General features: G+C 39.8%; 1 protein-coding gene across 10 annotated transcripts in view; it reads left to right on the top strand.

Moving 5' to 3' along the window:
* Positions 1–24,890, top strand: part of LOC122888738 (rap guanine nucleotide exchange factor 6-like) — a 157,956-nt gene that overhangs the window by 124,120 nt on the left and 8,946 nt on the right. For 5 of the 10 annotated variants that reach the window (XM_044223519.1, XM_044223526.1, XM_044223518.1 and 2 more), the window contains 13 exons: positions 1,520–1,531; positions 4,319–4,476; positions 6,547–6,561; positions 10,674–10,914; positions 14,660–14,827; positions 14,981–15,196; positions 17,313–17,524; positions 18,161–18,284; positions 19,502–19,525; positions 21,138–21,358; positions 22,249–22,422; positions 22,957–23,103; positions 23,379–23,498. In XM_044223519.1, coding sequence (XP_044079454.1) covers positions 1,520–1,531; positions 4,319–4,476; positions 6,547–6,561; positions 10,674–10,914; positions 14,660–14,827; positions 14,981–15,196; positions 17,313–17,524; positions 18,161–18,284; positions 19,502–19,525; positions 21,138–21,358; positions 22,249–22,422; positions 22,957–23,103; positions 23,379–23,498 — 1,832 coding nt within the window. The remainder of the gene's footprint in view (positions 1–1,519; positions 1,532–4,318; positions 4,477–6,546; positions 6,562–10,673; positions 10,915–14,659; positions 14,828–14,980; positions 15,197–17,312; positions 17,525–18,160; positions 18,285–19,501; positions 19,526–21,137; positions 21,359–22,248; positions 22,423–22,956; positions 23,104–23,378; positions 23,499–24,890) is intronic. The other 5 variants (XM_044223523.1, XM_044223521.1, XM_044223520.1 and 2 more) reach the window with 5 other exon arrangements.

Consider the following 24,890-nt stretch of genomic DNA (forward strand, 5'->3'; position numbering starts at 1 on the left):
CTTTCTCTCACACATTTTCAATGCTTTTGCTCACTTCTTAAACATCTGGCAAGTTAAATTAAGAAAAATAACAATGTTTAACAATGTAAAATCCTATTCAGATGCTCTTGCGCAGCTTGCGTATGTACACAAACCCACCGTCACTGCTGCTGCTTCTTCCTGTTCTTGGCTGACATTGTGCTCCACTTCAGACACGGATTTTATATGACAAGGACACACTGGCAATAAACAAGTTGTTTTTCTGCCAAATTAAGAGCATGCATCTTTACACACATCTCATATTGACCAACCCAGTTGATTTACTTTCCACAGATTGGAAAGCAATAGACAGAGGTTTTAGCCTTTAGTCAGTTTGTCTCAGAAGTCTAGGTGATTTAGTGAGATGATGATAAAGTAGTAACCCCATGTCCCCGATGCCATTTTCATCCTCTCTTCTTCTTTGTGATACAGTTACATATAGTAAATCATAATGCATATCACTATAACTATTGTGTTATTGAGTTTGTGCATCTCAACATTCATCCTACAAGATGTCCAAGACGTTTACTGCATGCTACTTCTACTTCTATGCTTCTGCTGCTGCTGCTACTGCTGCACCTGCAAGAAGAACTGTTATGGAAATTATTACTCTGTTTCAGTTATAGACCTGCCTGGACAGTAGTTAGAAAGATAGTATGTTTTTTGGACTTATTCACAAAAATAGGTTGTTGTTACTGCACTTTGGGAGCATCATTCCCTAATACATACAGTATGAGAGACTTGCAGTCCATGTTAGTGCAGGTACTACTGTATCTTGGACACTGTAGACTATAAGTCATTAAATGTCTGTGATGACATACCATCCCATCACATACTTCTGTACCGGATAAAAGTCTCCAACACAGAGTAGCATTAAGTATTAGGCCATAACTCGATTAATGTGTCTACTATTTTAATTGTAACCAAAGACGATATTAAAATATTTCTTTTTCAGCTTGGGTAAAAATCACTAACTTCACATAAACATCATCTGCTCCCCAAGAAGAAAGACATTACGTGATAAAGCTTTATTTCTGTACTTGCCTGTTTTATGTGCTCAAACTCACAGTTGATATTTCTGTTTTCTTTAAAATGTTTATTAAAATATAATCCTTATGTGCTTCCTGTTACTTTCTGACAGATCATCTCACAAGTATGTTTTGTGAGTGAGGTCAAATAGTGTAGTTGGATTTCCTTACAAATCCTGCCATTTCCTTCATGTGCTGTGTATGAATCAATGCTGGCATTATGAAACTGCTCCTAACATTATTCTGCTTATTTGTGTGTGTGTCTAAACTTTAGCTATTGTATATTCTGTCAACCTATGCGTGTGTTTGTGCTGTTGCTTAAGTGTGTGTGTGAAAAAAGAGAGGCCTTGTCACTCAGCTGCACTTGTATTGCTGTATCACTTCAGCAGAGCTCTGCTTCTGTTTTTTGGTTTTGTTTTCTTTTTCACGCTTTTCAATGTTGTCTCTCTTCCCATTTGTCTCCGCTGCTTCAGGGGCCTGTTTGGGTAAGACATCTTGCGTAACTCCCCATCCTCTAACCGTTTGATTCAGTATCCATCTGCAGACCTGCGCACAGCAGGCAGCCACACACACACACACTCACCAGCACCACTGACCTTCAGCAACATGACTAGAGGACTGCATTTGTTGATTTCATGCTAATGCCTTGAATCCCACACATGAATCCCACTTTTCCGCAGTCAAGGTGTTCCTTGTCTTTGTTTTCACATTCAAACTCTCCAATTAAATTTGTGTTCACCACTTTCAACCAGATGTACTGTATTCTGCAGGGATGTTGCAGAAAATATAAAGGGCTGGTTTATTACAGCGCTGAATAGTAGAGAGGGGTGTTATGGGCTACAGATGGTCTTGGTTTCTTGATGTTTAACAGTCAGCACACCTGGCATCTTAAGTAATTCAGATAAATACCTGTATGCCTAAAAATTTAGAAGCTGAAAAATTAGGTTTTATGCTTTTTCTATGCTAGACATCTTGTCTATGTCATATTTAATGAACTTGCATTATATTCAGTGAACCAATAAATCTTTAAAACTTTATCAAATGTATCTCAAACCAAAATGCAGGACTTCTATATTTGCTTGTCATCCACAGGTATAATTATGTCTGACCTGCATTGGTCAAAGTGTGAATATTATTAGACTTTTATTATTAGAACAATGTCAGTTTAGTCTTAATTGAGCCCCATGCTTTTGTCTTAATTTCACCATTATCCTCTTTATAAATCTCCTTTGTCATTTTCGCCTCCTTTATCCACCACCCTCCAAGTTATCTAATCTACTGTTTCTTTCCTCCTCTTTTCTTTGTCTGACCATGTCTGTTTTTACTGCCCTTCCATCTTTTGTTCCATCTTTTTCTCTCCCTTCTTTCTTCCACCTTGTCAGTGCAGCACCTATCGACTGGTGACTCGAAGATTACAGAGGCTTTGCTACAGCAGCACTCGGCTATGTTAGTGGAAGCCCTGCATTACTGCACCGTGTTCAGTACAAGCTGTACAGACACACACACCTAGAGGGAAGCTACAATTAGTAAGCAGGCAGGATGAGATGAACTCTCTGCCTCAGACACTCAATTACAGACTGTGACTCAAACTCACAAGGACAACATTTAAATGTGTGCAATGTGTATTTAACATGCCGATTTCAGATCATATTGCTTCCATTTTCTTCTATTCTGTTCTTATTGTGTTTGTAGTTTCAGTTTCACTTGATTGAAGTCAATTCTAGATACTGCTAAAGGTCTTAAAAGTCTCAGATTGGGTATCTGCAGGTCTTGAAATGTCTTAAAAAGCATTGAATTCAATTTCTTCAACAACAAAAAAGAAGCCTTAGAAGATATTAAAAAGTCTAGTAATGTTAGTTATAAAATCTTTCTGTATCCGATTGCAGCAAGCACTGTCCCTACTGCTAGCTACAGCAGCTAGTAAGCTCATCGTCTCATAATGGGCAAGTGTCAGTTATAGCAAAAACTTAAATGAATTAATCATTTTTATTGGTTAATCCAATTATCTATTTTATGCCACTTATTGGGGTCCCGGTTACATTGATTTGAATGATAATAATATTAGAAAACTGTTGTTACATACTGCTGGGAAGTACTGAAAAAAATGTGATATAATAAATAATTCCAGGCCATAACGTCCCTACTGGTTTTCTATCATATTTTCATTCTTTGGCCGATATGATCGTGAAACAGGTATTAAATTGTGTTGTATATGATATTTAATGAGGTCTTCAAAAGTCTTGAATTTAACTTAGTGAACTTTGCAGAAAGCTGCCACAACTGTTTAAGAAAGTGTTATCCAGCCTTCACATTTATCATTTGAGGCAGGGCTATACAGAATCACAATACCCAACCTTTCTGTCTATGGGTTTGTCTCAAAGGAGTTGCCATTTCCATCACATGTATGCAGATCCAGGCAGTCTGATGAGGCCATTAATGTAAAGGTTAATGTTTGCATATCCCTGAGCGTGGCTGAGGAGTCAGGTAGAAAGGCGCCTGTCTCTCATGTCCAGTTTAGCCGCATAATGTGGCCAACTGCTGGACACACACAGGAGAAAAGAGGGCTAAATGCTAACACCAGCAGACGTATTCAAAAGCTAAGAGCAGGGACATGAAGTACAAATGTGCAAGTAAAGTCATGGGAAAACATCTGAATGGGCTAAAATCCTCATTACTTATCATTTCTTTTCATATGTGCTCTGCTGTTTGCAACACTTGTTTGTGTCTCTGTTAGCTCGTGTATACCTGTCTCTTTGTCTCGTGTCGTGTGTGTGTGTTTGGTGAACTTGTGTGTCTCTATCCGTGAATGCTCTTTATCAGAAATCATCTCATGGATGAATTTCAGCTGTGTCACTGCTGCATATTAAAAGACAAATATAGTGATATTGATATGTGTTGTCATTCTGCAAGAGTAGACATTTTGATTAACTCTCCTGATATATTTTTTTCCATGGTGTTTTTTGATTTTTATATGTTCTCAAGATGAAGGGAAAAGCACTCATTCTAATACTTGTAGTTGAAACTCATAAAACAAAGGGAAAAAACATTCAGGCAGTTTTTTGAAAAATGTCTACTGCTGCAAAACAAAAGCCTAAAATTAATTTTAGAACACTAAGTTAGTCTTTGATGGAGAAAATCTAATTTTCCTGTTTCTGTCTCTCATTCTCTCTCACCCTTTTTTTAATACCATACTTCTTTTCCCTCACTCAAACCTTCACCCCCTTTTTTTTCTTTTTCTTTTGCCTCCCCACCGTCCCATCTTTCCTTTCTAGTGATGGAGGCATGGGTCAGTCTCAGGATGACAGCATTGTGGGTACCAAGCAGTGTCGTCACAGCGTGGCCATCATGCCCATCCCCGGCAACCTGTCGTCCAGCAGCCCCGACCTGCTGCAGCCGGCCACCAGTGTCCTCGACTTCTCCAACCCTGCAGGTAAGAAAACATGCTGAGTGAAATCAGGTTTCATGTGTGGACACAACTGTGGAAATGTATTCTTCTGCTTTTGTTTTTTGTACTTGTTGAGGTTTCAACCATTATTGACAAGACTGTCAACAAACCTGAGGAAATTTTCCATTATTGTGTTCCATAATACGCCTGGAAGCTACATCACAAAAAAAGTCAGAAAGGGCAAGAAATACAAGCATTCAGACAATCAGGTTTTAAACAAACCACTCGGGAAGAGAAAACGCCTGTTGTGTTATTTGGCCGGAAACTTGTCTCTCAAAGTGACACTCAATAAAACTCAAACATGAAACAAATGATCTAACCAAAGAGCATTCATGCAAACAAATTTCTTGTTACAAAGTACTTCATAGTTGTCCATGACCTTCATGGCTTTATTTCAGGTGTCTCAGTTAAACAATTCAGTGCTACTTTGCTGAAGCTGTTTGTCTCACTAGATTGGAAACCTCGACCTCATTGAACAGTGAGTCACTTATAGAGTGAGGACTCAAACTCTCCATCTCTCCTCTTTTATTTTTCCTCAAAAACACTTGTGCTCACTTGTGCTGACAAAGGAAGACACATTCACTCACTCAAAGCAAGCAACTGGAGGTTTCTAGTATAGGTGTACACACATTCACTCTCACACACACACACACACACACACACACACACACAGCCTGGGGTCTCTCTTTTTGAAGTGCCACAGAGCTATTGCAGAATTGTGTCCGTCTGAAATTAATTAAACTCCTGGACTATAAGACTTATTTATTCCTTTCCTGTCAGACGGGTTTCTGCTCTCATAATTATTTAAACCAACATGGAGTACTCTCTGTGTGTGATTTGTGTGCATGTGTGTGTTTGTGTGTTAGTGAGAATGAAATATTGAGAGAGGGTAGAACAAGAAAGAGAGAGTGAGTGTGAGAGTGAATATGGTCCTGATTTATTCCACCGGCCATTTGTCAGTGAGCTACACACACTCAGACAGACGCAAACACACGTACACACCCCTGCACGTAGATCCCTAGTTTGTAGACTTATACATCACATGTGGCTGTGTTGTACTAGAGTACAAACACACACACCAACTGGGCCTCATTAATCATCCACCATTAGATCAAGTTTCCTTTAGTCCTCTGGCCCCCCATTAGATTTAATAGTAGAGGGGAGAACAGCTCGCTCAAACAAAACCCTGTTCCAGATGTTCTGCAGGGCTTGTAATACCGACAAAGTCCTACCTGTAACTACATTAGCATAGGGATCAGAAGCTGATGCATCAATGTCACCTTTCCACTGTCAATACTGGAAAGTATGAGCACGTTTTGGGGTATTTTAAAATCTTGACGTGTTAGTCTCACTAAGTTATTGTTTTGGATTGGTCTAACTTATTTTTTTGTAATGGTTTTAGACCATAGCTCTGTAACTCATTGTTATTGTGGCCTATCTTTGTCAGGACACCCTTGGAAAATAGATTTTTAATCTCAGTGAGACTTTAGTAAGGTTCCTGGTTAAATAAAGTATTACTGATCTAGTCTCACTTTATTAGACAGTATTAATAAAAGTGAGTAATTCAAATTTTATTTCTTTTTAAAACTTTTTAAATCATAGGTTATAAAGTGCTTCATGGTAACCAATGAAAGTATGAAAAGAATACGTTAGAATAAATATATGAATCAAAGACAAACAAGTATACGTGTGGCATACGTGAAGTTGTACTTTCAGATCTTCAGTTATTTCTTCGTCTTTCTTCTTTTGTCTCTCTTTCTATCCACTTTGTTTCTTTTTTTCTTTCCTATCATTCCTCTTGTCCTTTTTTCCCCCTCTTGCGTCTCTCTTGCTGTGATTTTAAACAGATGTTCTAGTGTTGACATGATGAGTCACACTCAGCCCCTCTGCTTTCACATGAACAGATTAAGGCTACAGTAGAAACTCCACTGGTCTTCCCTCCTTTTTCTCTTCTGTCATGATGTTTCCAACCACTATGTCTCTTTGTACTCCTCCCGCACTCTATCTTTCTCTCATACTCACTGTGTTTTCTCTTTTTCTTCTCTGCTTGCCAAGCCCTGGGACTGTACTGTAAGTATAAATAACCAATGCCACTGTTTGATTGTGCTTCAGTAAATATTCCTCCCAAATGTCTCCTCCATCTTGACTTTTTTCTTCTTTAATCCATGAACTTATTTTCCACACTCCATCTTTGCATCTCTGCATACATGAATTGCATTCTTAAGGCTCTGGTTTTGGGCCTTGCTTTGTGTACCCACAAAGCAACCCATATGTTGAGTAAGGACATATGGGTTGCTTTTTATTTTTCAAGGGGTTACCTCAGGGTCGCAGTAATCATGTTTAGCATTTTCACATATATAAATAAAGGTGTGATTTGCTTCTTCCTAGAAAACAGTGGTGATACAAACTACATTACATAGCATGTAAACGTACCTGCAAATGTCACTTTGGTCCATATAGATGCTGGTGTGGTCCTTATTCTTCAATACCACTGCTAACAACACGCTGTCTGTCCATGGCTTCTAAGCTACACCGCAAGTTTGTTTACTTTGTCTCTTGTTCCCCTGCCACTGTTACCAGAGCTAAGCCCGCAGGCTGCTGTCAATCACACACCTCCAGTCGCTGAGACAAAAAGGAGCATGAAGCAATATGGTAACTGATGCAACCATATGGCTTTATCGCGTTTCCCCTCGGGGAATTTCCCCTCGGGGATCAATAAAGTGTTTCTTATTCAGATTCAGATTTTAATAGTTTTTGGACAAAAACTGACTCTTATCATACATAGGCACAAGTAGTGTCAAGCTCTGGCTACAGAGAAAATACTTTTTTTTGTCTCTTCAGGGGGGATTGGTGATACTAATAGAAACGTAAAATGCCAGCTTTATCATTTAATGTTTAAGCGTAGGAGTTGTTCATGAATGAAACATCCTCCTAACAAGTATATGAAGAGATATTTTTTTCATTTGTGTTTATTTATTAGACCCCTGGTGTTTAACCTCAGGTACTCTACTCCACTCTCCTCTGAGCACCTCAAGCCATCATGCCCTGCCCTCTTCTGCTCTGTAAGCTTTCACATGGCTTTCACATTGGATTTATGTCTTCCGACTGTATGATGGAGTGACTGGGAAAAGCTTTGGCAAACAGTAGAAAGGAGGGCGAGGAGGAGGAGACAGAGGCTTGTGGGAAGTGTGTAGCCTCTCTAAATGCTGTGTTTGCAACTTTTTTTCCTGTGTAGAAGTCCTCTTTGGCTTCAGTCCATGAATAAATTCTCTGGTGTTGATGAAAATGAATGATACCTTATTAAAGATAATAATTGATTGGATGTTTGGCTGGATGGGCAGCAATTGTCCTCCTGTGTTCAGGTCGGGTCGCAGCTCGTCTAGTGGATTAAATATGATTAAGCCCCCCGGATATGATAGCCAGCTATTTAGCCGCAAGCTTCCCACACTCTAATCACAAATCACAGCTAATTAGACGCAAAGCATTTAGCTTCCTCTCAGCCCACCTTCACCACCCTGCCGCACATAAACAGAGAGGAGCTCTGTTACTGCAGCAGCGCAGAAAACATGGAGGGATCCACACACTTATTTTTCTGATGCAATCTTTGTATTTTTGATTATAAGATGTTTCTGCACATATCGCCTTCTTCAGGATAAAAGTCAATAATCATTTCACTGATGACTGACATAGAGAGGTCACTGATAGCCAAGATTGGTGTCCAACATCAAAACATCAATATGTCCACATTTCAGGAGCCATTAAATGCAAAATAGAAAAAGACAAAGTAAATATGTATTCAAGGTACACATATAAATGTACAATATACAGCCAGAATCAGCCAGCAGAAATTACAGAATAGAAAAACATTTAGGTGCAGAGAGAGAGAGAGAGAGAGAGAGAGAGAGAGAGAATACATACATGAATACATTCCTGTCAAAATAGCATATGCGGAAAAGAAACAGCAAGCAACAGCAACATGTATACACATGGACACATTCAGACTGATGCTACTCCCCTCAAAAAGTCATCACTTCCTTCATTCATACATTACAGATATTGAAAATACAATGAATCCCATACACACACAGTGACACACACCAACAGGCTCTTTAAACAAGCAGAGGTGATTGATTATCAGCACTCACTCTAACGTTATTGTTATTGGCTTTACCTTCAGCAATTTGTTTCTGCTTATTCTGCTGCTGTTGCTGCTGTAATGATGATCATGATAATAAAGCTGCTGCAGCTATTGTCATCTAAACACACATACACACACACACACTCACCTAAAGGTCCCCACGGTCACAGACCGATCAGAGATCTTTGTGCTAATAAAGGTGAAGGTAATAACTTTGTGTCTGTGCACCCTTAATTATTTTCTGCTTGGTAAACAGGAGGAAGCAGAGGGGTGTGTGGGTGTGTGTGTGTGCGTGTGCGTGTGTGCACTTGCGTGAACACGTACTTGAACAAGCTCATCAGTCAAACAGACCTTTTATTTATTTTTTTCTAGATGATCTCTTCGTGATCTCCCTCTATTTTCAGTTTACGTGATGGAGCTCTTTGGCTGCCTGTGGCTAATGGGCCATACCCTCTTCCTTACTCAAACACTTAAATGCAGTATTTCACTCAGGGAGAACATGTCCATTATTTAACACACATCGCACCATGTGAGTCGCGTGCAGTGACAGTATGCCATCTAACATGGAAAAACAGAGTCATTGTAGGAGATGATGCAGTCTCATGTTTTTTTTTTTGTTGGTTCAATTATTCAATTTTGCATTCATAGCTTCTAAATGGGACATTACATAATGTGGTTCAGTAAATGGTTTAAGTTTAAATGATTCATTATTGAATAAATTTTTCTGATGTACATCTTCAGGTCTTTCATAATCTTATAGCACACTGGGCTCATAGTTTTTATTTTACTTAATAATAGGTTTTCCTATAATGTTATGTGGAATAGGTAACATGAATAGATTTTAACTTCTAACTCAAATGTAATTATTAGATGGCCCTAAAAAACAAAAGTATGACCAGGTCACATAACCAAAAAAAAGTGAGAGATGATAATGTGTGGATATCCAGGTTGATCCAGGTGATCCAGGTGATTGTCCCTCACCCCACATGCTTGTTTAGTGTAAGATTCCTGCTGCCTCTGCCATTATTAAACAGCTCTGAGCACACTATTGTTTCCTTTCCCTTTCTAAGTGAATGTGTCCTTGTTTCTTAATCTTGCTCAGGCTGAATGTGAAGCTCTAAAAGGCTGTAGTGTTCATGTTTACTGTGATGATGTCATTAATCATGTCGTGTACACATATCCACTCATTGACAATATTTGTTTTTGATGCACAGTATAACAAGTACAGTCTGTGTGTTTTTATGTATATGTATGTATCCTCCTGTCTGCGACCTTGTAGAGGCTTAAATCATAACTGTCTCTAACATACAAAGTACAAATAATGTTATTAAACTAAATGTAAGCATGTAGAGATGTTGCAGTTGGAAGACAAATATCATATCTTTACAGCCATGTGTGGCATCATCATGCCAATGATGGCCAATAGAAAATTGGCTTAACAGAAAGAGTGGCTGAATTTATGTATCAGCCAGGCTGGAAAGAAGAAACAGTGAAGTGTTGTGATTTGGCTGAACAGTAGGATGATTTAACAACATCATTGGTAAATGTGAATAGTTGGATAAGTTGAATTTCATTTTAAATTTAGGTTATTATAACACCAGAAACGATTGTGTCTTTGAACCTTTGCCCATTTGGTTTGACACCAAAGACACTTTGGCAGGAGAGTAGTCAGCTCAGCAAATCTGTTCAGAGTAGAGGACTTAAGTCACCTGAAACCTTCAATAATATAATGAAAATAAAATATGGAAACCATAACCTTTATAGCATTCCTGCCATTACTGGCACAGCCCACATTCCATAATGATCACATTATTGGTACATTACTCAGACAAAGATAAATGCCAAAGTTTGCCAAAACTGCTTTTAGATTACTCTAAAAGCAGTCTAAAAGCACTCTGTTATTGTCGTAGACTTCATTACATGTAGTTTTATTGCATTATTGGCTTTTATTACAGTATTGGCCTCCACATACTGTAATCATCAACTCATCCAACCCAAATTAGTCACTGACAGCTCTCCTCTTTTCTTTCTCTTCCACTCTCAGACATCCCAGACCAGGTGATTCGGGTGTTTAAGGCCGACCAGCAGAGCTGCTACATCATCATCAGTAAGGACACTACTGCCAAAGATGTGGTCGCCCACACTGTCAATGAGTTTGGCCTCATCGCAGCACCTGAGACCTACTCCCTGTGTGAGGTATCAGTTAGCCCAGAGGGAGTCATAAAACAGCGCCGCCTGCCCGACCAGCTCTCCAAACTGGCTGATCGGATTCAGCTCAACGGCAGGTAAGAAACACAAAAATTATATTTTGGAAAATCTAATTCTAGGGACTTAAACAAATGGTTGACTTTAAAGTTAATCAGACTATATTTTAAGATGCACATGCCATAGCTTTAGATAGTGGTTGTCAGCTGCTTTTTCTCCAAAGTGAGCCCAAATGTGGCAGACATGAGTGTTTCTGTCTCTGCAACTTAAAGTACCCAAGGCAACCAACAAGAATACTCTAATAAACCAGGAAGCAACAATATTTCATGGTCAGGTGAGCACATTGCTCAAGTAAAAAGGCATGGACATGTAGTTATAGCAGATCCACAGTGGACAGTGGAATCTTGGACAGAAAACAGCTGGAAGTGGAACAGAGAATTTCAGAAAATATAGACCTATGTTATGTTGAAGGCTTGAATAACTAAACCAAAGCGATGACCCGCAGTGCTCAGACTCAAAGCCCAGAATCCTGAGACATGGGAGATTTTCCTTTTCTGTTCTTTTTCAAAATAGATTTTTGGTTCAAAATACGCAAGGCCACACGGTGCTCAGTATTTTGTACAACTACTATGAGCTTTATTCTGTAAATAGATTTCTAGCCCTGTACTACACAAAAATTTAATCCGATACCACATCTTCCCCAAATCACTACTTGCACAGTGGCTCCAGACTACTATCCATACTATATCCATACTCCATACTATATAGTGCAAACAGTTTGAGCTTAGCTCTACTAGAAAGTTGATCATGTACAATACATATATATTGATTAAATTCTCCAGAAGCGGTGGTTCTCAACCCTGTTCCTGGGGATACAAGGTACTATTCTGTGATGTAGTGAATTCACTTTGCATTTCCCAGGTGTAAATCAGTTCCTGAGTAAATGGCTCGAATGAAAACCAGCAGGGCTCCAGGTGCTGAGGAGCAGGATTCAGAACCACTGTCCTAGTTCAGTGGAATGATAAATCAAGTGATGTTACCCCCTTAAAGGGGCTGGGAAACCTTTTTAGTTGCTACTCTGAGCAGAACACAAGCTGCAGTTTGTCCCGTTAAACAAAAAACAAGTTTATTAGGAATTTCATGTGATGGTAGTTAAGTGATGCAGTGATATTTTACAAATCGAAAGAATGAGGGATTCTGGATTTTTTTTTTTTCAGTTTCAACATATTTTTACTTTGTTGTGGACACAACTCAGAATTTGGCCTTTTGTATGATGATGTGTGTTTCTTTTGAACCAAAACACCATTGCCAGTATATTTTTTTAGATGTCTCCCAGTCTGTGGCAGATCACACTGTCTCCTTGATGCCAGACACATTCCCTTTTAAGATGAAAGGTAGTAGGACATGAAGGATAATTGGACTGCAGCCGTAAAGTCTACTTTAAAACGGTTTCTCCGTCAGTTTTTCACAGTTTTCCCCCTCTCTCCTGGTCTCCCGTGGTCCCTCATCAGTCCCCTCCCAACTAGGTTAGCATGAATATTTCATCCTCTGTCAGGGGCGGAGGCCTCAGCAGACAGCAGGGCATGTCTGGAATTATTCATACACACACCCACATGCACACACAAGCACTTATAAAGATATAGATAGTCAGACAGTCACGCATCTATACACATATAGACATGCATAAACAGTATGTATTTGTATTCATGGATTCTGTGTACATGCATCTATACACACAGATTCTTACCAAGAAAGTTTCAAACATGTATGTACAGAGTCGCATACATTCAGAGACACTCACCCACCTAGAAGACACTCATGATAACACCCTCCCCATGTTTTTGATGGATGTCTGAGCTGCACTGAAAAATTGCCTTATTGTGAGATATTGGTAGGAAAAAGGTTGGTTTAACTATAGAGGTACGAACAAGCCACATCTATAGACGTATCCTATGGTATTTTTAACATAATATATATACATATACTGTACATGGTACAGTGTCAGCAGGATGTACATGTAGTATGTATTTTATATATATATAATTATGTATTCCCCACAGTTTGCAGTAGTTGTATTTATCAGGAACAGTAGGCAAATATATATCTCTGCCTTGCTTCTTTCTTGCCTCCTCCGTTTCTCCCTCTCCGCAGCTGATGATTGACAGAAGGTCTAACGGGACACACCAAGCCAATAGGAAGCGTTGTTCACACTGCCAAAATGCATATAGACAAAGCTAGGAGATCCTATGCTTAGCACACACACACACACACCCACAAACCACCATCTCCATATGTACAGGATTATATGTGTTTTTGTTTTTTTATTTTTTGTTTCATTATTCTTCACTTTATAAATGCAATTTTAATTTGATTATGAAAATTGGACCATTAAAGGTTTGGCTAAAGGTCTCTTCTCCTCTCGTGTCCTCTTCTGTCCTTTTGTCTTGTTTCCTGTGCTCCTGTCTCTTCTCTTTTCATATTGTCTCCTCTCTTCTCCTCGTCTCCTTTCCTCTTCTCTTCTTTTGTCTAGTATTCTCTCCTCTTATCTTCTCTCCTTCGTTTTCTCTCCTCTCCTCTCAGTTCTTCTCAGCTTATGCTTATTTAGTGTGTCTACAGGTTTTCAGAAAGTAAAATCTCTCAAATATAAATCTGTAAATACAGCTTTCAGTAAAGTCTTTAGGTCTGCCTTTGGCTCTCACAATAGTTGACACTTCTGAGTGTGAAACATATCTTGTGCTTTATCCTAAATGTAAATTCAGCTTGGTATTCTCACCTCACATCCATACATCTCCTCTTGTTAGTTGCTCTTCGCTCCAGCTCTTCTGGCAGAGTAACAGAGGGCAATTTAGAGTCACATCCATGCCAACACTTTGCCCCTGAGGGCTGTAGGTCTCCAGGGCGCTAAGGTGCTGCATTCCTAGATGACCACATTACAGCTCCATTAGAGTGGAAGTGGGGGTTTTAGATTTATAAACATAGAAGCACATAACGAGGTAAGAGAGATGGCCTGCTGCTGGAAGCTCTCCCAGAAAACTGTTGGAGATCAAGCCTAAAGAGAAATGGCTCTTTTTTCCTCTCCCTCATGCACCTGTCGTCCCTCTTACCTCTCTTTTGCTGAGAGCCTTTTTTTCCTCTCTCACTCTGTCTCTCCTCTTCCTTACCCCAAGGTAAAATATGGCTGTAATCTATCAATACCACAGTGTATTTTTTCCCTTCCCTCAAACTAATCTTAAGTTGGAGACAGAATATGTGGCCCTCTAGGATGAATTGTGAATGAGAGGAACATTCAAAAGATTTATTTTGTTTTTTTTAATGTACAGAAAGTTACAGCTGGCTGAAAACTGGAACCCGTCCATCCATCTGTCTGCCTCTGCAGCCTATATTGTAGCATCTGAGGATACTGCAGATCTAGTACCCACTGCTCTAAAAATACACAGAGATGATATTACTTTCAAAGTATTTTACATCCTGCATATCCTGTATTCTTTGTAATTAATGTCAGTTAATCCCCCTTCCAGTCTTTAGACTCAAAGGTTTAGACCCCTTTATTCATCTTCTCTTTTTGTTGTTTTGTTTGTTTGTTTGTTTTTTTACACTTTTAAGATGTGATAAATTAGCAAGAGAAGTCTGGGGATATCAGATAATTTTACAATGAATAACTTCATAGGAAAATTGCAGAAATATATAGTAGAAGCTCTTTTCCTCTGTAAAACTTTTCAGAGCTGTTAAAATAAACATTAACAAACCAGGCACAATATTTTTACTTGATAGTAATGCTCCAACATCCACATCTCATATTCTTTCCCTCTGTTCTCCCCTCTGTAGGTACTACTTGAAGAACAATATGGAGACGGAGACGTTGTGTTCAGACGAGGATGCCCAGGATCTCCTCAGAGAGAGTCAGATCTCTCTGCTGCAGCTCAGCACCATGGAGGTCGCTGCCCAGCTCTCCATGAGAGACTTTGAGCTCTTCAGGAACATTGAGTCCACAGAGTATGTAGTTGTTTAACTTCTTAAAATGCTTTACAGTCAAGACAAAAGATAGAAAGATGTTTCAAAAATGACTATTTCTTCACAGGGTCATATTTAGTCATTAGTACGCTATTTAAAAAAATTCGATTTTAACTTCTTTGTCATGGTTCCCAGGTACGTGGACGACTTGTTTAAACTAGACTCCTCGATGGGAAGTGGTAATCTGAAACAGTTTGAAGAGGTGATAAACCAGGAGACCTTCTGGGTCGCCACAGAAATCCTGAAGGAGCCCAACGCTCTGAAGAGGATGAAGACCATCAAACACTTCATCAAGATCGCCCTGCACTGCCGAGAGTGCAAGAACTTCAACTCCATGTTCGCTATTATCAGGTGAGCTTTGTGTAGAAGTAGTAGTATTGGCTTTCTAAATTATGTGTGGTGACACATTGTTTCATCATTTTCCTCATTTTTACCTCAGTTGTAGCATAGTAGTAGCATCAAAGGCAGGAATCTTGTTGTGGGATGACAGCTAGCATTTTCTCCGTCTCCCCTGACAGCTTTTGTGCCAAGTGAACTTTGGCCACTCGTCTCCTTCCCCACATCGTCAGGAGAACCTGCCTCACCTCCTCCCCTCTCCCTCCCCCTCCTGCCAGCAGAGTCCCATAGCAACAGCTACACTTATTGTTTGTTGCTACTGTTAATTCACTCTAGCCTCTGTGGTTTGGCTCCAGATGGCTGTTAGACTGAGCTGAGGATGTATGTACTGTGGCCCTGTTGTAAGGGGTAAAACCCACATGAGGGGAAGAAAGTTAGTGCTGGTGGTGTGTTTTAGGGATGAATTTGGAGATGTGTCTGTGTTTGAACCCACCACTATCTGCATACATGTGTATTCATCAGCAAATGTGTTTGGGTCTGCACAGGCAGTTATGAGTGTGTGGGTGTTTTTTCAGTTGTGTGTATGCGTTTATGAGGAAAGGATTTACTTACTTACTTACTGCATTCATCATGTATTTGTGTTGATGAAAGCATTTTTAATAGTGCTGCACGGTATGGTAAATAAAATCAAATTGCGATTATTTTGACAGATATTATAATTGTACTATGATTCATGGTTAGTGTGAATGATCATTTTTGCATCACAATTTGATGCAAAAACTACTAAAATCATGATGATGTGACATTTGTTGGGGTCTGTACCAAACAAACAGGTTTTCCTACATCTGGAGAATAAGATTTGTAGGCCAGGGCATCTCTGCAGCAGTACAGTACTTTATGATCATGCTGTTTTGTCACACATTTTACCTTTATCAAAAAAATTGCAGCTTTTGCGATTTGGATATTGCACTTGGCCATATTGTGATTTGGATAATATTGTGATTAATTGTGCAGCTCTAATTTTTTTTACAATACCTAATAATAACTTTATTTATATAGCTTATGTAGCTATAGATGTGATTACAGTTTCTGCAATACAAACTTTTCTGTACCAAGGATCCATGTTAGAGTCTTCCTCATACTGAGCTGTCCTCTTGTTACATTAGGTCATGTGGGACAGAGTCTACTTGAGTTCTGGACTCACAGTTTAAGGAACTGAGCAGTATGGTGATCCTTTGTTCGCTGCTGTAAAAGGCACTTTAGAACAGAAGTGTCTGACCTCCACGTCCCTTTACACTCCTCCTAACAGCAGGATGTCTTCGCACATATGGCTCTCTGATGCCTAACCTGCCTGGTGACAGGAGCATTGCTGCTGCTGCTGTGTGTGTGTGTGTGTGTGTGTGTATAAGAAAGATAACAATCACACACCCCGCTCGGCTCGCCTGAAATAAAGAGCACCTCCACTCATCACTTTATGCAGGAGACACCGGATTATTTGTGTATGGAGTGTTTAAAAATAAGGGAAATAAGAAAGTGGTAACATTATGCTCATTTTATTACAAACGACACCTATTATGCACTCCTCAAAAAAAAATTTAATACTGATAAACACTGGTTACAACATACAGAGGGATGATACAGAGAGTTTGGAAAAACTATACCTACCAACAGACAAAAAAGTGAGGAAGACACAAAAAGGTAGTAGCAGCAGTGGAGGAGGGACAGAGACAGATGAGCAAAAGACAGGAATTGGAAAGATAATGAAAGAAGAGAGCAGAAGTAAATGCTGTGCCAGTCATAATTATCAGCTGTCTAAATGAGTCTGCTCAGATGACTTTGCCTCAAGGGGTTCTGTGCTCTGGAAAATGGAGACCTCACTAACTGAAGATGGTTAGCTCGAAAATTAGCAATTAATGCCAGTATGGGGTTTTGATGGATGTATGTATTGAACATACACACTAAAACTATACTCCATTTTTCTTTCTCCTCTATCCTTCTTTCCCTCTTCTGCTTCCTCATTTCTACCTCGACCCTTCCCCTCCCTTTCCTTCCTCCCACCATAACCTATTTATCTCTGCCTCCCTGCTACTCCTCTTCCACCCTCCTTGCACCACTTTCCTCACTCACATAGCGGTCTGAACTTGGCACCAGTGGCTCGGCTTCGGAGCTCGTGGGAGAAATTGCCCAGCAAGTACGAGAAGCTGTTTGGAGACCTGCAAGATGTCTTCGACCCATCCAGGAACATGGCCAAGTACCGCAACATCCTGAGCAGCCAGAGCATGCAACCACCCATCATCCCACTGTTCCCAGTGGTCAAGAAGGATCTCACCTTCTTACATGAAGGTAGATGGCTGTGGGGAAAGCCCAGAATTTATTTGCCTTTTTGTGTGTATTAGCTACTTACATGTTGCTACATTTCCATTAATTGTCTATAAACTTTAAGACACCTAAAAAAAAAAAAAACTGAGGCCATTTCTGAAACTCGACATGTCATTCTGTACAGTTTAAGGTCCCCTAGTTCCTCTGAGTTGTGCAGAAGGTCAATTTCAGTCTCACTGAGGAGGTTTACTTCTGCTAAAGGATTCCCCCATCTTGCCTTTTTAATCACACTGAGTAAGGTCAAAAGTAAAACTGACTTCTCCTTAAAGGTTTTCTCTTAAATGTACAGCCATGTTAGGAATTGAAAAGAAAGTTTCCCTAATTGTGCAAGCTGCAAAAAAATTTCAAATGGCCCAGCATGACTCAATATGAAAGAGAGACACCACTTTGATCTCCTAGAGTAATGACAAAAAGGAGACCAGAACAAAGAGATTTTTACTTTGAAGATTTGACTTTGAAATATTTTTGCGAATTGCATCTAGCAAATGTCCCAAAATATGAATCATTTTTCTCTTTTACAATTTTGACAGCTGACATCACACTCACTGTTTGTGCATTAATTTGTGTGTGTGCGTTTTGTACTTGTGTTTGTCCTCTCAGGCAATGACTCCAGTGTTGACGGGCTTGTGAACTTTGAGAAGCTGAGGATGATCGCCAAGGAGATCAGACATGTGGTGCGGTTGACCTCAGCCAACATGGATCCTGCCCTCATGTTCAGACAGAGGTTGGTTGTTTTGATACCAAGAGGCCTCAAAACCTTTTATTCTTAAGATTTACCAATTTTGCTTTAGCTTGATGCTGTTGGAGCCACTTTCAGATACGGGTCGCTTAAAGCTATCTTGAATCACCAGTGATGAAATTAAAACCCTTTTAATTAGCTTAATTACTATAGCTACATCACAAAAGTGTCACATCCAAAAATTCTCTCTAATAAAGCCAGAAAAATAGAGAACTTAAGAGGCTAATTTCATTTTTTTTTTTTTTATTAATTAAACTTTTTTAAAGAAAATGTATTGGGAAAGGGAGCCAGAAATGGCTCAGAAATCATCACAGGACCCAATGAACAGTTAATTTGCGTAGTGGGACAGTCTCCAGTTAATTTACTGTCAACAATTAAGTTAAATCGTTGTGGTTTAGTAAGTGATACCAAATCAACTCCCTTTAAATATGTGTATCTTTGCAACTGACGCTTCCTGTTTCCCATCAGCCAGACTGTAGCAACTGTCACTTCTCAGAAAAAGGCATGACTGCAGAGAGCCCAGTAGATTGTAGGTTTTTAGAAAAGACACCTTTACTACAGATGACTACAAATGTGAGCAAAAAGGGAACTACTACACCATACCTCCACCAGCCAACCTGGATCCTTCACCAACAGAATCAGGCACACACTCAAGGTCTGGTTCACTTCCTGTCCAGTTTGTGGCTCTTGTTGGTTCGATTGCATTCCTCTGCTGGAATGCAACGGCACAAGGACACAAGGTCAGGATAGACTGGAAGTGAGGCAGAATTGATGCCAACTGCAGTGTGTAGTTCGTATCACTCAGTTTGTGTGTCTTTACCACAGTCTCTGCAGCAGTGCATGACTGCCCCCTGCAGACACTCCCTTCATACTACAAGCTCCAGATGTCAGAGAAGATATTTTTCACAAGACTTTTATTTCAGACTTAAAAATCTTTTCATCATCATATCATATATGACAGAAGTTTTTCAAAACCCCCCAAAAAGGTGACACAACAACCTGTTTCCTTGAGTACGTGATGCACAAGGCCATAACACGCACTCTTCAGGTTGATATGGGGAGATGTCATATGTCTGGTGTCCTCCCATCTCCAATCATTTCCTGTTTGTTTGTTGTGGCATGACCTCTACATAGTCTTGTCCACCCCGACCCCTGAACTTGTCTTTAAGTCACGCTTCAATCTTCACGCCTCTTGCTTGCAGGAAGAAGAGGTGGAAGAGTTTAGGGTAAGTTTGTCCTGTTACCGGTTTCATCCTGTTTCAGTCTGGACCAGCAGAAATTCAATCCACCTTATATCCCCCACCACCATAAGCTCTGCATGTCCCCCCTTACTTTATCTGAGTGTACATGTGTGTCTGCCTGTGCTTATGTGTGATTAACCCTTCCATTTGCAGTGCCCATTAACCTGAACCATACTGAAGCCCATCATTGACCCATTAATTGTTTGTCCTGTTCATAAGATTGTATGTTTGAGTCATATAGTAGCTTGAAATAATACTTAGTGTTTGTTTTTACCAAGATGTTCTAAACACATTCACGTAGTGATAAGTAGGTAAAATTTCTGATTTCTGGCATTTACTGTAAGTTCAAATTTATTGTCATTCATCCATACAAGGATACAGTTGAATGAAATGTTGTTCTTTTCTTGGGCCAAGGAGAAAAGAGGGCGAACATAAGACACAACTTTATAGACAAAACAATCAACAAATAAGCAAGTCCCAGAGGCTGCGTGTGACTGCACATAATATAATACATTTTAGATAATGAAATTAAAATATATAAAGTAAAAGAGATAAAAACCCTGATCAAACAATGTCACCTCAAGGTCCATTACCTGTTCTAGAGCTTTTGATCATATCACATGATCTCCATCAGCAGATGTTCAAGTTTCCATATTTTCTGAGCACTTTGATGACTTCTTGTCCATGTTGGCTTAAAATTTGAGGATAAGTTCATTCTTGACCTTGGAAACAGTCGTGGAATTGGAGATGAATAGCCAGAACAGCTACTAAATGGACTTTGAACTCCAACTTTTAAGCCAACATAGACAAGAAGTCCTTGAAGTCCTTGTAGTTGTAATACTTGTAGTACATCTACAATTACATGGCAACTGCCGAACTAAATCTGCAGATGAAGATCATGTGATATGATCGGAAAGCACCGGAACAGTTACTAAATGGACCTTTAGTTGAAATTGTGTTGTCAGCTGCTGTTTACAAGATCAAGAATGAACTTTGACGCTCAGCTAAAAACCCTGTATGGCAAACCCCACCCAGCTGCCAAATAAAGGGGCAAAGTAAAACAAACCATGAGAAATATTTACAGATGCTATTTGACTCTGGTTTGGTGTTTGTTCATATCTGCATCCTGGCATAATATTCCCCATATCGAATCTTGTGCATCTTTTGTTTCCTAACCCTTTTTGCCTCCATCTGACAGAATGTTCTGCTGTTCTGTACTGTGATAGCATGGCACACCAGCAAGAGCTGCCTCCCTCCCAGTTGCATGGTCCTGTTTTAAAATGCTATGCTCCAACACAAAGACAGATGTACAGATTTTATAATAGAAGAGGTATTTGATAAGAAAGTAGTTGTGCCTATTTTATTGGTGATTTTACTGATTGTTGTTTACCCTTCTCTCCTTCCCTCCGTCAATCTGCCTTTCTGTTTTCTGTCTTTATGCTTTCACATGCATTTCTTCTGTTCCTGTCTTATCTGCTTCTACCTACCTACTTCTTCTTAATTTTCTTCCTCTCATCTCCTCTTCTTCTATATTTCCTCACTATCCCCCCTTTCCTTCCTTCTCCTCCTCTTCATCCCTCTCTCTTCCCTTCATTAGGTCTTTGAGTCAGGGCAGCACCAACTCCAACATGCTGGATGTGCAGGGCGGCGCCCATAAGAAACGAGTACGTCGTAGCTCGCTTCTCAACGCTAAGAAGCTTTACGAAGACGCTCAGATGGCCAGAAAGGTGAAGCAGTACCTGTCCAACCTGACGGTGGAGATAGATGAGGAGAAACACCAAATCATGTCCCTGCAGTGTGAACCGTCCTACAGCACCTGTGAGTAACACAGAAACTGAGTCTACTTTACTGAGTGAGCCTATTGTTTTTCAGTACCCTCATTGTTTCGATATTTTCTGTGGCAAGACTAAATGTAAATGAGTCAGAAATACATCTTTCTATATCAGAAGAGTATAAAGCCTGACCCTTTTTTTTATCAAAAGAGCTGTAATTTCACTGTAATTTCTGACAGTGTATACTGTACTGTACACAGGTTACTTTTGTATTATTGGCTTGCACTGCCCCCTAGTGTATTTGTGTAGTGTATTAGTTGGTAGATAGATACTGCAGTATTCATGTATTGTATCATCCAAACCCTCTGAAGTACAAAATATGCACACAATACAAAATTTTTTTCTTAACAGTTTGAATGAGTGCATTATTGGTTCATCACAGCTGTGAGAGAAGTAGTATATGGCCATAATATTAATCAAATCCTCCCTCATTTTATAACTGTGACAGTGCCAAGGAATGGCAGTATGCTAAAGTGATGCTTTTATCAGTTTTGAATGTGATAATCTTGCATTTGATCAACTGTAAGACAGATCTAATGTATGTTTTCTGCTTAGGTCTTGAAACGTCTAAAACATATCATTTTAAAAATCTAATTTAGGTAGGTCTTGAAAGATTTCTCAGTTCCGGTATCTGACACAACCTCACTGTCCTTTATTATAGCAATATTTTTTAGAAAAAATATGTATCCACCTGAGACCTTTTGACTATGATATTTCCCAGCCACTAGCATACCTCATACTGAATAGCTGAACTGACCAGAAAGACTACAGTCAGTAGGAAACATCTTAACATCTTCAAAAACTTTGAAATGGTAGATGTTTTTGAAGTAATTTTGTTGTGTTTATACATTGTTTGTCTTCTTCCTGTGGTTGTAGTGTCAAAGAACTTGAGTGAGAGACGATCCAACAAATCAGACATGTCGCCAGTGTCTCTTCGGTCGGCTCTGCCCTCTGGGAAAACACAAAACAGGGTGTCACAAGTCCTTCAGGTCCAGGTCCCACTGAACCCTCTACGAAAGAAGAGCACTGCCAAGGACATAGGCACACTTAGTTAGTACACCTGCACTTTACTGTATATCATTATACTCATTATGTAGTTATGCTTTACTTCTTTATGCTTTCTTGTATTCAGACTTTCATTTTAATCCTTTCATCTTCTCTGTCCTTTTACTTTTATAGTACATTGTCATTGATTATCATTGATTAAGGGTTATTATATATGTATATGTGTATATATACTGTATATGTACACATAAATAAGATAAAAGGGTAAAATAAACAAATAGAACAGATATAACATTTTATAACTACAAAGTAAAACAGAAGAACATATGTTTGTTGTCTCGCAAATTTTGATTGTATTCATGTCTGGTGACAATTTGTTTAAGAAGAGTCAGTCAAAGTACACTGAAATAAGAGGCATGTTAATACCTAAATTGTATATACAATTATTATTATTATGTGCACACTGGTAAAGCCTTAGTGAAAGAAAACTTTCCAAGTACTTTTTTATTACAGGTGTACAACAGACTTCCAGGTTAATTTACTTTTCTGTAACCTTTATCTCTATTTTTTCTTCTCCAGACTCCAATTCTCCCCAGGTGGTAAAGAAACCTCCAGTGCACTCGACAGAGGACTGGAGCGCCAAGAGACCATCTGATGACACCGTTTCCACCATCTCCTCTCTTCACTCCAGCCCCACGGTGTCGCCGCAGGGCTCCCCACGCAAAGGTCTGAAACAGGAACTGTGTGTTTTTATCGGAGGAAGGTTACCCGAGGTTGTCCCCGAGTAGATTTAGTGAAACAGTCACTTGCAGGCAGAGCTCTGAAACACTAATTTTTCCTTCCTTGAAAACTTCTAGGACTGCACAGAATATCAGAGTATTTGTAAATGCTTTTTTGCTATAAATATTAACTGAGATAGTCTGTAACCATCCTCATGTTTCAAGTTGAATAAAAAGCCGTTATTTTCATCTCTCACTTTGACTTTCCTTCCCCCTTTTCAGTGGGAGGCGTGGTCAAGTCCCAGAACTCCGGGTATATGAACTTGTCGGGATCTTCGTTGTCACTGACCAGCGACGCCAGCACGAAGGCCGGCACTGTCAACCTGCGCAGCTACGGCATAGGTGGGGCTGTCCTCCACAAGAGGATCCTACTGATGACCAGGCAGCACAGGCGAGAGAGTAGCAGGGAGAGAGAGAATCAGACAGAGGAGGAGAAAAGAAGTGAAGTGGAAAAGGAGAAAGAGGAGATGACACAGGAGGAGACAGAGACAGTTCAGAGAGGCTTGTTTCCTTCAGAGCAAAGGAGAGGGAGATCCAGGCAGCAGAATAACCAGGGTGCACAGGCAGATGCAGGGCTAATGTTACAGAGGGTAAGAGCAGGAAGCCCTACACAGAAATGGACAGGTACGCATGGGGTGCGTCCCATGGTCCACACCGGGTCTCCTCCCAGTCTACCAGGGTTGGGACCCATGACTCCGTCACCTCTCTCTCAGCCCCAGCCCCAGTTAATGAGACCCAAACCCCCAAAGTCCCCCATCAGGACGAGGCTGATGTCACCATTCAGGATACTGAGGGAAAGGAGTCAGTCCAGGGAGAGGCCAATGGCAGTCAGGCCACATCTGAACGGTGGGGAGGGAACGGAAGAGGTTGTGCCCTCCTTACCTCAGGATGAGAGACAAGGACAGGCAGAGCAGAGAGCCAGGAGGTCGGGCAGCCCCAACCCCTTCCTTTGGCTCTGCAGGGATAGACACACCAGGAGAAAGACTGTCTGACAGAGATAACTGACTGATACACTTATTTGCTGAGTAGAAGCAGTGGATTTGAGATGAAATGGGGAAAAAATGAAGCTAGTTGTGTTTCAGAGGTTGATGATCGATTACATTTATTGAGAATCCATCACAAAGGATAGCCTGTTAAAGTAATGCCACCACATTTAATTTTGGATGTGTTAGTTGAGAGAAAAGAGTCTTATATCCACCATGAGTTATAGAGAGGTGACGTGAGAAAGAGTTTTCACAGCAAACATCCAAAAGTTCTCTGAGTTCTCCCAACATTCCTTTGTTCGTGGGAATAATGCTGTGAATTTGTGTACATTAGTGTTGCAGTGTCATATGTCATTGTCAAAGCAGAAAGCATATTCACATTAACTTTTTAATACCAAAATGAAGGATATTTTGTCACTATGAAACATTATTCCTCTGAGATCCAATTTTGAAATGCATTTTCACAAAAAAGATGAATTTGTCTATCCTTTTTTTGTTGACAAGTGTAGGTTTTGGTATGTGATTTTCTTCTATGGCTTGCAGTATTTTATTGCCATGTTTATTTAGTTTCCCTGCGGTCACAGTTGATTTGGTTCAGCAGGTTTTTGTAATATAAAGTTTAAACTGTGACCTCCAACAGTGTCCTTCACAGTCATTTCTACACAATTCAGAGTCTCTGTACATGTTTAACTTCACCTTAGAAGTGGTGATAACTTCACAAGTCAAGTTTTTTTACATTTAAAAACAGCTT

This window comes from Siniperca chuatsi, linkage group LG14 (assembly GCF_020085105.1).
Source record: "Siniperca chuatsi isolate FFG_IHB_CAS linkage group LG14, ASM2008510v1, whole genome shotgun sequence".
Lineage (NCBI taxonomy): Eukaryota > Metazoa > Chordata > Actinopteri > Centrarchiformes > Sinipercidae > Siniperca > Siniperca chuatsi.